Raw genomic sequence first — 14,454 nt, forward strand, 5'->3', positions numbered from 1 at the left:
AACTGGTTGGCCTTATTAATTTCTATTTCTGCAGCTTTTTTGTGTAGTTTAGAGGCCTCATGCTTGACAATGCTGTCCAGTTTATACGACTTGCAACCAATTGTAAAAAAATTATCATAACCCTGGGTAGAATAGTAAGCGCAGATCATACTATTTTCAATCGAGTCGGACAACCATGGCCTTTCTTGTTGCCATTCCTTTTGAAATTGTCTCGACCTTTTAGAGACATCGTAACTTTTGTAATATTTTGTTCTGTCTTGTTCGCCTTTCCTTTTCGGCGGTGCGGGGTTGGTAAAGAAAGAACTCAAATTGGTCTGGCGAGAAATTTCACTGACCGGATATTATGATTGCAGTATCATAATTGCAAAATCGGGAGAAGGGTGTAAAATTTCCGTACGAGAAAAAACAACAGGGACAGAAAAATTTTCATCTTTAGATCAATCACTGCTTAACTTTATTCATCATTTTATTATACGACCGCAAAAAAAATTTTTGTGGTCGTATATTGGTATGACGTTGGCGTCGTCGTCGTCGTCGTCGTCGTTGTCGTCGTCGTCGTCGTCGTCGTCGTCGTCTGGCGTCGTCCGGCGTCGTCCGAAGACACATTGGTTTTCGCACTCTTACTTTAGTTTAAGTTAATGGATCTCTATGAAATTTTACCACAAGGTTCACTACCACAAAAGGAAGGTTGGGGTTGATTTTGGAGGTTATGGTACCAACAGTAAAGGAATTAGGGGCCAAAAATAAGCATTTTTGTAACTTCCAGACATAACTTGTGTGTTAGTGTATGGATCTCTCTGACATTGTACCACAAGGTTCCATATCACAAAAGGTATGCTGGGATTGATTTTGGGGGTAATTGCCTCAAAATTTTAGGAATTAGGGGCCAAAAAAGGGGCAAAAAACAAGCATTTTTCTAGTTTCAGGACAATAACTTGTGTGTAAGTGTATGGATCTTTCTGAAATTGTACTACAAGGTTCCATATCACAAAGGGAAAGCTGGGTTTGAGTTTGGGGGTAATTGCCCTAAACGTTTAGGAATTTGAGGCCAAAAAGGGGCCAAAAAAACACATTTTTCTAGTTTCCAGACAATAACTTGTGTTCAAGTGTATGGATCTCTCTGAAATTGTACTGCAAGGTACCATACCACAAAGGGAAGGCTGGGATTGAGTTTGGGGGTAATGAATCATAAGAGGGTTCAAATAATTTTGGGGGGGGGGATTTTTTTTTTTCCTTTTTGTGCAAAAGAAGATACTTCGTATAAATTGCTTATTTCTTGACCAATTTCAATGGGGTTTTATTCTTGAATTCTTGGGGTTCTTTAATATGCTGAATCTAACCGTGTATTTAGTTTTTGGATTTTGGGCCCCGTTTTCAAATTGGTCCACATTGAGGTTCAAAGGGTCCAAAATTAAACTTTGTTTGATTTCATCAAAAATTGAATTATTGGGGTTCTTTGATATGCTGAATCTAACCGTGTATTTAGATTTTTAATTTTTGGTTCCGTTTTCAAATTGGTCTACATTAAGGTCCAAAGGGTCCAAAATTAAACTTAGTTTGATTTTAACAAAAATTGAATTCTTAGGGTTCTTTGATATGCTGAATCTAAACATGTATTTAGATTTTTGATTATGGGCCCAGTTTTCAAGTTGGTCCAAATCGGGGTCCAAAATTAAACTTTGTTTGATTTCAACAAAAATTGAATATATGGGGTTCTTTGATATGCTGAATCTAACCATGTATTTAGATTTTTGATTTTTGGGCCCCGTTATCAACTTTGTCCACATTGAGGTCAAAAGGGTCCAAAATTAAACTTTGTTTGATTTCATCAAAAATTGAATTCTTGGGGTTCTTTGATATGCTGAATCTAACCATGTATTTAGATTTTGGATATTGGACCATAATAGGTGAATGTCCAATTTAAGATTTTTAAGTTCTTAGACCACATTCATTCTGTGTCAGAAACCTATGTTGTGTCAAATATTTAATCACAATCCAAATGCAAAGCTGTATCAAGCTTGAATGTTGTGTCCATACTTGCCCCAACTGTTCAGGGTTCGACCTCTGCGGTCGTATCAAGCTGCGCCCTGCGGAGCATTTTATTAAAAATAGAATAATCACAAAAGTTTAATTACGCAAGGTGAAGTATTAAAATTGAAAATCATGCCGCACTTCCGTTTTGTGTCAGTCGGCTGTTCCGATTAACTGGTTAAATGGAACAGCCGAAGGACACCAAACGGAAGTGCTCCGAATACAGGAGTACTATTTCCATATCAAGAAGCAGAAGCATGCGCAAAATTTTAGTGAACAAAGAAATATATTGTTAAAATTTATGTTTTTTGAATTTTTATTTACACTGAAAAAGTGTGCGTCGAAATTGGATTTTTATATTGGCCCACACTGGAATTTGATATTCACTCGTCAAGTGGGCGACAGAGATGTAATTTTTATTGGCCCACACATATATTTACTTGCCAATGGCGAGTGGGCGACCGCTAATTTCAAACCTTGAAACCTTTCTTTAAGACTTTCAACATTAAATCAAGTATTGTCATTTCAGCATGTGTACTATTTTTTTTTTTTTTGCTTTACAGTTTTCAAAGTACAAACTGAATCAGCCACAAGTTCTTTATCTGTCATTTACAATTGCCGCATCGTGCCAAACTTTGTTGACTTCTGTCAGGATTAAATACCGGGGTTTGTTTATTAAATAATACCTCATATTTGACCATATATTGTTTTCATCGGAATTTGTTTGCTTTACAATTTTATTGTGAGTTTAGGTTGTCAATATCGGCGTCAGTTTCTACAGAACTAGTTGGAAACAGTTGCTTATCAATGTTTTTAAACATTCGATAAGTTCTGCAGAACATTCTACATTTGTATGATTAAGATTTGACAAATCATGATGCAAATATGTAGATGAACTTTTTCTTTTACTGTATAATGAATTCATTTTTGTCGAGCCTGCGACTTTAGTCTCAAAAGCGAGACATAGCGATACTACATTCCGTCGTCGGCGGCGTCCACAAATATTCTTTCTGTGGTTAAAGTTTTTGAAAATAATAACTTCTGAAACTTTCCTGGATTTCTACCAAACTTGGACAGAAGCTTGTTTATGATGATAAGATAGTATCCAGAAGTAAATTTTAAAAAAAAAATGTTAATCCGTGTTTTACTTATAAAGGTACTTAGTTTTCTGCCAGTTAACATTACATTCACTGTGTGGTTAAAGTTTTTAAAATTTTAATAGCTTTCTTAAAAAATCCTGGATTTCTACCAAACTTGGACAGAAGCTTGTTTATGATCATAAGATAGTATCCAGAAGTAAATTTTGTAAAAAAAAATCCTGTTTTTCCGTATATATCTTATAAATGGACTTAGTTTTTCTTCCATTTAACATTACATACAGTCTGCAGTTAAAGCTTCTTTTAAACATTTATTAGATTCATAAACCATCCTGGTTTTTTAACCAAACTTGGACAGAAGCTTCTTACATTCAAAAGATAGTATCTAGAGGAAAATTTTTAATAATTATTTCCCAATTTTTGTTGAGCCTTGGACTTTTGTCGCAAAAGGGAGACATAGCGATCCTACATTCCGTCGTCGTAGACAACAGCAAAAATAGACGAGATACTGTGTTCCGCGGAACCCTAACGATTTTTTTAAATGGAATTATTTCAAGACATTTCTAGAAAATATTCAAACAATTGTGATTTAAGTAACTAACTTTTTGTCTTATAGACTTTGTGACCTTCTGTCTGTTTACGGAATCAAATATATCCAGTTATCTTTCAATTAACCATTTGTCAGAATGATTATTAATGAGTATGACAGCATAATTAATAATTTGGTTGACAACACATCTCTACACTCTGCCCCAGGGGCATTATGTTTTTCGGACTCTGCGTCCATTCGTTCGTTCGTCCGTCCGTTTGTCCGTCCCTCCGTCTGTCCCGCTTCAGGTTTAAGTTTTCGGTTAAAGTTTTTGGTCAAGGTAATTTTTGATGAAGTTGAAGTCCAATCAACTTGAAACTAAGTACAAATGTTTCCTATGATATGATCTTTCTAATTGTAATGCCAAATTAGAGTTTTGACCCCAATTTCACGGTCCACTTAACATAGGAAATGATAGTGCGAGTGGTGCATCCGTGTACTATGGACACATTCTTGTTTATGAATGAGTCACGAATGACCAGTGTGCAACTTGCTGTCATTGAACAATCAGTTCTTACTGTGACGTAATAACATACGTATTCTCACATAGAAAATGTACAGGAAATTGCACGAATTTAAAAGCCGCCTATGCTTATAAAGCTTATTTATTTTTATAGTAAAAAATTCAATTAGTAGTAACTAAAATAATAAGATATGAAAGGATGAATATGAAATGTATAATTTGATTCAGTAATAAATTATAAAATATCATAAAAATGTTAGAACTAAATGGTACACTAGTTGGGTTAACTGAGATAAATTTATTGAGTATTTAATTAGCATTTGATATTAAATAAATATTTTCATTCATTTCATCAAATGATTTTTTTCTGCACAGTAAAGCATTGCGCACTTCTTAGTAACTATAAACAAAAGCAACATTTCTGTGATATTATGGTAAATACTATTTGATTCAGCAATCCTGTTAAAATTATAGACCGGCTTTTGTATATTGGGAGAAAATTAAGTCATTTTTTTTTCAAACTACTTGCAGTCTGTATTTTAACTCAATGGAATACCGGCAACGATTTGGTCCTTTTCCAATATAATCTTTCTTTTTATCAAATTTATTTGATTATCAATTGACTTTAAAAATCATACAAAGGTTTTAAATCGGGTTCTTTACTTTTGGAAAAATTTTAGTTTAAAATTCTACGTCTCCATTTCTATACAAGGAGTCTTCCGACCACGATTTCCTTCAGAAATAATATTTAAGTATTGAACAAGTTGTATATTTTATCGTGATTTTAAGTTCAAAGTGGCAAAACCAGCTTGACACATTCTGGTTGAACAAGGCTTCCTGCCAACTTTTGGGGGAACTGAGGTGGAACTGTGATTTAATTGATTTTAGAAAATCAGGAAAATCAGGCCAGTGGATGCCATGTGGATCATTGGCACAAAGTTTAAAGTTTTATTTGTGTTATTGTGTCACAGCATCTTGACTTAAAGACTTTGAGGGATCACGAATGTTGTCTTGGTTCGTCTTCAATCTCACTGTTTATTCCCTTGTATCTTCTTTCAAAGCGCTTACCAGAATTCCAATAATCTTGCACATATTTGTGTACAGGACATGACGTTGTGGACTTGTTATTTAAAATTTTGACTTTCCCGTGTACCAAACCATGGTATATGTTATGTATGCATATATAATTTGCAAAAGGCAGTACATTTTCCTCCTTAGATTCACATGTTTTTAAATTAATCATAAGTTATGTTCATATCTATTTTAATATAAGTATATTATTTAATTTATTGCAGATGAATTAAAACAAATGTTTGAAAAAGCTGGACTAGTAGAGAAACAGAATTTAATTGACAGACGTTTACAAGTGAACAGAGGAAAACAGTTAAAAATGTACAGAGTTTGGATACAATGTAAATATGTAAAACCTTGCTGATTTACGAATTAAATTTTGTCATATTTGTTTTTCTTTTATTGAATAGTCAGAAATGAAACTTTTTGTTTTTTCTGCATTTGTTTTATATTTTGTCATGTCGTGCCCTTTAAGACTTACGTGGTTTAGTATTGCTGGAGCCTGAAATATAATTATACTTACTAATGAAAATGTAAATATTAATCAGATATTGTACTTGTAACCTGTACAGTTCACAAATTCGGCTAAGATTGTTAATAGAATCAATACATCTTGAAAATAGTTTTATATATCTTGAAAACTTTTTTATCATTCTGAACAAAATGTAATCTTCATGATATTTCAGAAACATTATTCTTGTTGTAACAAGATATAAAGTAAGAAACAGTCCTGTGTTCATCCTGCAGATGCACACTCAATGACAGAAATATTTTTTGTCGCACCTGCGACTTCTGTCGCAGAAAGCGAGACAATGGTATAGTGATCCGGCGGCGGCGGCGGCTGCCGGCGGCGTTAACAAACTTCTGAAAAGCTTAATATTTCAGAAGATAGAACACCTGGATCCTTCATACTTTGTATATAGATGCCTTATGGTATGAAGTTTCCGTCTCATATGTCCATTGTTCATTGACCTTGACCTCATTTTCATGGTTCAGTGACTACTTGAAATTTCTTTCTTATTATGAGTAATAGGATAACTATATTTGGTATGTGCATACCTTGCAAGGTACTCATGCCTGTCAGACAGTTTTCGCTTGATCTCGACATCATTTGATGGATCAGTGAAGAAGTTTAAGTTTTCGTGGTCATGCCCATATCTCAGATACTATAAGCAATAGGTGTACTATATTTGGTGTATTGAATAAATATAAGGTGTACATATCCAACTGGCAGGTGTCATCTGACGACCTTATTTTCATGGTTCAGTGGTTTAAGTTGTTTTATTTTTTGTGTTTTGGTCTGTTTTTCTAATACTGTATGCAATAGATCAACTATATTTGGTATATGGAATGATTGTAAGGTGTATATGTCTGTCTGGCAGTTATCATCTGACCTTGACCTCATTTTCATGGTTCATTGATCAATGTTAAGTTTTCCTGGTTACGTTTGTTTCCTATATAATATGTGCAATAGGTCGACTATATTTGAAGCATAGAATGATTGTAAGGTGTACATGTCTGTCTGGCAGGGTTCATCTGACCTTGACCTCATTTTCATGATTCTTTGCTCAATATAAAGTTTTCATGGTTTGGTCTGTTTCTTGTATACTATAAGCAATAGGTCAACTATATTTGGTGTATGAAATGATTTTACGGTGTACATGTATTTCTAGCTTAGTTTATCTGACCTTGACCTCATTTTCTTTGATCATGTTAAGTTTATGTGATACTTGTATATTTTAATTTTATATTTAGGACTTTCAGCATAAAATCAATGGTCAGTAAAGCAGGCGAGACATTTCAGCGTGTGCACTCTTGTTGTTAACTTATATGCATTTTCAAAACAAACTTCTGTCTAATACTTATTATAATATAAACTTCTCGAAAATCTGATGCACGAGGCTAAAAAGATTAAAAATCCGAAATTTTATTTATTCGATAAAGACATTACTCCCCCGAAAAGGAACACAAGTATAACAAACATGGAATAAGAGTCGGAGTTGTACATATAGGAAGATACTACATTTATTTTAGATGAATTCTTAAGTTTATTGACCGTTGAGGTTGGTTGAGGATAAAACTTGTCCAAAAAGGTAACATTTCAACTTTCAAATTGGATTAGGGTTAGGGTTAGGGTTAAAGGAAATACTGCTTACAAAGCAACTATTGAACCAAGGATTCTTAATGCTCAAGTTGTAGTCATCCCTCCGAAAGTTTTATGGACGCCATCACGAGTTGGTTGACCGTCATGGAATATATGGGTCTTAGATTTGCACAGGCATGCTCCAATTGTCGGAACAAGAATCCTGTTTTGTATACGACCGCAAAAATGTTTTGCGTCCGTATTATGTTATGGCGATGTCTGCGTTGGCGTCGGAAGACATTTTGATTCGCAGACAATAACTTGAGTATGAGTTTATAGATCTGTATGAAATTGGGTTAGGGTTAGGATTAGGGGGGTTTTGCTACCTTGCAACTGAGTTGCAACTAGGGGAGATAATTTCTTTTCAGTAGAGGCATAGCTGATTTTAATTCAACTTCTATCAAGATAATTAATCTAAGTGAATATTTTTAACGGCATGCGCCGGATGTTTAGTGGAATAACGGCACCTAGATTTTAATAGCTTCTTGACGTCATAGGACGTAAAATATTTGCTTGAAAATTACAAATTACATACATACATACATACATGCATACAAACATACAGCTATATGCCTCTACTGAAAAAAAATTATCTCCCCTAGTTCCAAGGTAGCAAAACCCCCTTAATCCTAACCCTAACACTTACCCTAACCCCTAACCCTAAGGGTTAGAGTTGGGGTTAGGGGGACTTTGGCGAGATTTGTGCCCTTTTCCACTTCTGCGCATGTGTGCCCATTTTTGTGACTGCGCATGTGTGAGGGTTAGGGTTAGGGTTTTAAACCCTAACAGTAACCCTTGCGCATGCGCCTTTATCTAACCCTAACCATTAGTTCCTTTGCGCATGCGCCGATATGTTTTGGATTCAAGGGCATTTTGCGTAAATATTCACTTACCTCGAAGAATGACTGCGCAGGCGTAGAGATACTCAGAAGTTTAACTGCGCATGCGCGGAATTGATTTAGTTCAACACTTATACAGGGTATTTAAAGGATCAATTTCCAACTTAACATTCGTAACTTAATTGGAATATATTTGTCATAATACGCCGTCACTAAATTCAGTGGCAGGACTTGGTTGTACAACATTTTAATGTGGTCCACTAACCCTATGTTTGGGAAACAATAGCTATGCAAGTCTATTTACGGACATTTTAGACCGAAATATATGTCTGTGTGTCAAGAATATGACTGTTGTTTCCAGTCGTTGTGTTAGTTGATGTTTTTGAGCCTTTGGTTTTGCCAGTTGTTTATGGACTTTGCCCTGTTTTTGATTTTTCCTCGGAGGTATTTGAATCATCTTTATTTCGTTTGAGACATGAAGAGATACGAATTTCCGTTTTATTTATCAATAACTTATGACATTAATGAAATGGGTCTCCCATTCCATTGGTGGCATTGGGTTGTTTTGTACTGGTCGGGTTGTTATCTCTTTTATACCTTCTCCGTTTCGATTCTTAATTCTATCAGAGGTCTACATGTTACTGCTATCAGAATAGTAATATCTGTTTTCAAAGACCCATATCATATATTTTTTGCTACTAAGGTTTTCATCTGTTCCTCCTATATTGCGTTGTTTTCTACTCGAAAAGATATTTAAAACTGGCGGCCGTCTTTCATCTCAAAATCAGCTTGGTATTACGTGAACTGGAATTGGGTATTAAAAAAGAGGGACGAAAGATACCAGAGGGACAGTCAAACTCATAGATCGATAATAAACTGACAACGCCATGGCCAAAAATAAAAAGACAAACAGACAAATAATAGTACAGATAACACAACATAGAAAACTAAAGACTAAGCAACACGAACCACACCAAAAACTGGGGGTGATCTCAGGTGCTCCGGAAGTGTAAGCAGATCCTGCTCCACATGTGGCACCCGTCGTGATGCTTATGTTATTACAAATCCGGTAAATAGTCTAATTCGGTAGGTCACATTCGTGAAAAGGGAAGGGTATTGTAGTAACGACATAAGGAACATATCCGATATTATCTGTGAAACGGTTATTCCATAACGGTCAACCAACTCGTGATGGCGTCCTTAAAATTTACGAAGGGATGAATTCAACTTCACATTTGGAACTCTTGGTTTAATAGCTTCCTTGTGAGCAGCAATCCTCTATCAAGGAAATCATGATAGGAAATACAAGCCCGGATATATCGTATCAATTGGGAGATATATACTCCGTATGCAGGCGCTGCTGGAATGTTGCTACTAGAAATGAAAAGTTCACAATTGGGAATTGTTGTCTGCTAGGTTTTTTAAGCAGTATTCGAAGTTGTATAAACTTTTTGTTCTGATTCGTTTTTAAGCAGTATTCGAAGTTGTATAAACTTTTTGTTCTAATTCGTTTTTAAGCAGTATTCGAAGTTGTATAAACTTTTTGTTCTAATTCGTTTTCCATTATGGGTAACTTATTACTGAGGAAGGATACAATATATAATTTGTGACACACTTTTGTCATAATAACCTATTTTCATGTGTAAGTACTATTTGTGTGTGTTTGTCGTGTTCGGATATCCCACTTAAAGTGTAAAAGATGCAGAAGAAACAATGACAGAAAGGAAATCGAAATCATTATCCAAAGGACAATATCTAAACGAGAATACTGGTAAACAAACAGACCCAGAGAGAGACGTACGAACATAAAACACTTAAAATCAACCGTGGGCAATACGAACTCAAACCAAAAAGATGTGAGTAGTTGACACAAATACTGCTTTTGTGAACAAGGAGACCCCAAATGTATGCAGATAAAGAACAAAACACTGTGTTCTAGTTATGTATACAGTTGTTTATACATGGTCACATACAAACTTAAGTTAATGTACAATCGTAGATGCATATATAAAACACACATTCTGTATTTACAGTTGGCAGCACACAATGAAGGTTTATATACAAACATAAAAAAACTGTAAACACTGGCACACATACAAACTACAATTGCCACACACATAACAGTCATACCAAAAAATCGGACAAACATGCATTCGCTTATACCAACATAAATTATATTTTTTTACTACAGGTTTATGTGAATATAAATAACTCTACAGATACAATGAAAAATTATTTACGCACACGCGAAGAACAAGAAAATCACACCTGTTTGTAAAGACGTGCGTAAAAAATTAAGAGGTGATATGATTGCACTGATATACAATGGTTTGTCCAGATAGAAATTAACCCTTAGAAATCAGAATAGAAAGTACAAGGTTAACCAACTATTTCAAGCATAACACAAAATATCTTACTAATATATAACATAGTATTACTATATACAACGTATGCAGACATAAGACGAACGAATAACTATTAGCAATCCACGATTGCATAAAAACTATTGCATTTTGTTTTTTGTTTTTTTAATTAAAGAAGTAGTTTTAAACATTACATCAAGCTTTTAAAATAAATGAACATGGTTTTATGTTTTAAGTTTATGTGTTATTTCATAAAATTTATTGTCCCAAGATCGAATGAGATATAAGTGAGAGAAAAAACAAGTGTTGATGAAATATCTATGTATATCATATAACGAACATTTTATAAATTTCAGGAAAATTAATAAACAGTCTGCAAAGTAAAAACACATTTCATTTCATTTAGTGGACATGACACGGTTCAGTTTTCTCTTAAAGCTGTCAAAATTTCTGTCCGGTACTTTCCTATCACGACATAAATTGCAGTATATTTGTAAAAGTTCTTTCAACGTATTTTGTCTGTATTGCGTTGTTGGTGTTTTTCTACATCTTGACATTGCGTGTCCTCTTCATAATCCTCCACGACATTTTGTATATGGTTTACATCTTCACTTTCTTCAGTTGGCTTTGGACTTTCCACTTCTGGTTTTTTGGCAGTTGTAGCTGTAGCGGTAGCCTTCGGCAACTGAAAAGGTATGCTTTTATGTAGGCGCCGAATTTTGAGTGTCCCAAAGAATGCTACACAAGAATGAAATGTCAGTGTATCAAGAAGTTGTCTAGCATTTAGTCTTTTCTTCCTTTTGTTAAGCTTATCTATTACAGGTATAATCCAAGGGAATGATGTTCCTCTCAGATAGTTGAATTTTGGAGCATATACCAGTTGTCGCCTCTCAAGCTCTTGTATAATTGCCGTGGTTAACCTCTCCGCTTCTACTTCTTTATCACTGCCATCAGGTGAACACAGCTCAACAAATTTATTCGGGATTAACTTGAAAGTCTTGTGTCCAGCTGTATCCCAGGTTTGAATAACAGGGAAACGCACTAGTTGATTTTCAATGATACCTGGAAATTGAATGATATACGTTGAAATAATCTCAATGCACAAGTGGAAGAGTGAAATCGGAGATAATATAAAGTAAATTTAGCCGAAAAATAACGACCTTTCTATAATTTCGTTTATATGATTTTGTCCATGGCAATGTTTTCAAATGTTTAAGGTAAACAATGTTTCAAAGTCGAGCAAACAGACTATACAAAAAATATTCAAGTATTACTGACACACAAATATCTATAAGTACAAAAGTATCAATGATGAAATTCGCCCTGCGCCTACCATATCATACAAATATCTATGTCCCTAGCTGCCTTTTTGTTTAAATCAAAATGTATATATTTAGATTCTGAAACTTTTAGTGGCACACGGTATCAAGACCTACCATTTACATATTAAAGTTAGGGTTAGGGTTAGGTATCATATAGAGGGGGCACCTGGGGTGTAAGCAGACTTATAGGGTTGTCATATGGCTGGCGTATGAATATATTAGGGTTAGGGTTGGGGTTAGGGTTAGGGTTAGCCGGATCTTCTTTTTTATAACCCAAACCGGGTTAGGGTATAGGCTTTAAACGAAGATGAACCTTTTAAGATGCGCCTTTGGCTTGTGCGCATGCGTGTGGACTTTGAAAATATTGAAGTATGCAGAAAGTAACTTAGACTTTAATATTGAAACAGATGTAGAATGGGTTTGAATACATATATGTTCGTCAAGTTGACTGTTCTGAAATGCTTGGAGGATTGTCCAGAGGCGGCTACCTCTCTGGTATCACTAAAATGTAGGGCCGCACTTTCCGACCTCAGTGAAAAAGCGTTTTTTTTTTGTGTTTTTATTTTTTTCAGAATAATTTCCAAGTACAGTATATGTAGTATTTCTCTACCTTTTTAATGAATGCACTATACATATCATCTGTCTACTTTTGTGTTTGATGTATAAACCACTTTACACCTGTTCATATTATATCGTTAGTAATAAAAATGTGAAGCCCGGTACCTTTGATAACATTTGATAATGGGTCATGTGTACATCTGGGTTATGGGTATACCTAGGTTATGGGTTATGATATCAAATATCCTCCATTATCAGACCAGTTTAAGAATATTATAAGAAAGAAGGAATATTGTCGCGTTTAATTGTTTTGGACATAGATATTAGTAACCGTAATAAGGCTAGTAACAGAATATTAAAAAGAATAAATATTGTCTATTTTTATTCTTGCCGTCAAAAGTGTTAGTAACCGTAAACTTTCAAAGCTCTTAATTTTAGAAGGAAAAAACAAATCATACTGAGGTACATAAAGAATAAAATGATTATGCTGGTAGGGAATATCCAAAAAGAAGGTAAATATTTGACCCATACATTGATGAATACAACAAACATAGCAACTTGACACTTAAAATCCTTCATGGAAGGCTATCATTTCATAAATATTTAGGTGGAGCACATTGAATTGTTGTACCAGCAATTCCTGACACAAAAGTCAGTACCGTCGTTTTATACCCAATAACTGCTGATTCAATATGATCATGTTAAGGTGGAAATCATTCCTTTCTAACACTTGTCACAAGTCACCAAAAAATAAACCCGCATTCCCGAACACAGCTTGCTATTTACACATGGAGCACTTGAAAATGTTGTACCAAGGAGTAATAATGCCCCCATTTTTTCAATATCAAGGCACCAACAATTTGCGCCATTAAATCCCATTTTCAAAACGTTAAACAGTTTATAAATCGGCCCCCATAACACCAGATGGTACCTGGTACCTTTGATAACATTTGATAATGAGTCATGGGTACACCAGGGTTATGGGTATACCTAGATTAGGGTTTATGGGTATACCTAAGTTATAGGTTAGGGTTAGGGTTAGGGTTAGAGTATAAACATTTTGCGACATGAGCCGATTTGAGATGAGCCAGATGTTAAAGGGAGACAATTCATTAATTTTGAGCGGACTAACAAAATTGTTTGAAGGTATATTTGTTTTACGTCTGATATTTCCTGTATATATAATGTTGTTTTATTTCGGTTTATTTATCTCATTTGTTTTATAGTATATGTAGAATAAATGACGAAATAAGATATTCTTTAAAAATATTTTGAAAAAGGATCAAGAAAATAATTGGCAGATGTTCGCTTTAAACTACTTCATTTAATGCAGTGATTATTAAATTGGATTTATAATTGCTATCATTATATTGATTTGACTATTTTTATTCAGATATCAGCAACTGTTAATAATCTATTTTTAGATTATATTAACTTGCTGTTTCAAAAATTTCGAAGAATGGAATCACGTGTCACGGATGTCGGGAAATAAATGCGACTGTTATTTAGTAAACTCTTTAATCACTATTCAGTGAAATATTGAAAGAAGATTAAATTTTTCAGATTTTTTTACCATTGGAAGTATGCAAAAGTCTGCTTCAAATTCCCCAAAAAGGCTACATCTAGACTGGATTAAAACAGAGATAGAAGGGATGGGGACATTTGTGATTAATTTTTCGAGGTTAAAAATTCATTTTGCCGATTCATAACTTATCAGGAGGATCCTGGAATTTTTTGAACTGTACCGGTTTATGGATTGTATTGTGATCAATAAACAAGGTTAATGTGTTCACTAAAAACGTGTAATGCATTGTTTTAATGTGAATATGTAATCTGCATTAAAGGTCAATACAAAAAAGAAGATGTGGTATGACTGCCAATGAGACAACTCTCCATAAGAGACCAAATGACACAGAAATTTACAACTATAGGTCACCGTACGGCCATCAACAAAGCCCATACCGCATAGTCAGCTATA

General features: G+C 34.5%; 1 protein-coding gene across 1 annotated transcript in view; it reads left to right on the top strand.

The window, feature by feature from the left end:
- Positions 1 to 5,640, top strand: part of LOC127733778 (tRNA N(3)-methylcytidine methyltransferase METTL2-like) — a 28,651-nt gene extending 23,011 nt beyond the window's left edge. Inside the window, exon 6 of the mRNA XM_052243092.1 lies at positions 5,476 to 5,640. Coding sequence (XP_052099052.1) covers positions 5,476 to 5,615 — 140 coding nt within the window. The 3' untranslated portion in view covers positions 5,616 to 5,640. The remainder of the gene's footprint in view (positions 1 to 5,475) is intronic.
- Positions 5,641 to 14,454: the final 8,814 nt, after the last annotated feature.

Source organism: Mytilus californianus, unplaced genomic scaffold (genome assembly GCF_021869535.1).
Source record: "Mytilus californianus isolate M0D057914Y unplaced genomic scaffold, xbMytCali1.0.p SCAF_3, whole genome shotgun sequence".
Taxonomy (NCBI): domain Eukaryota; kingdom Metazoa; phylum Mollusca; class Bivalvia; order Mytilida; family Mytilidae; genus Mytilus; species Mytilus californianus.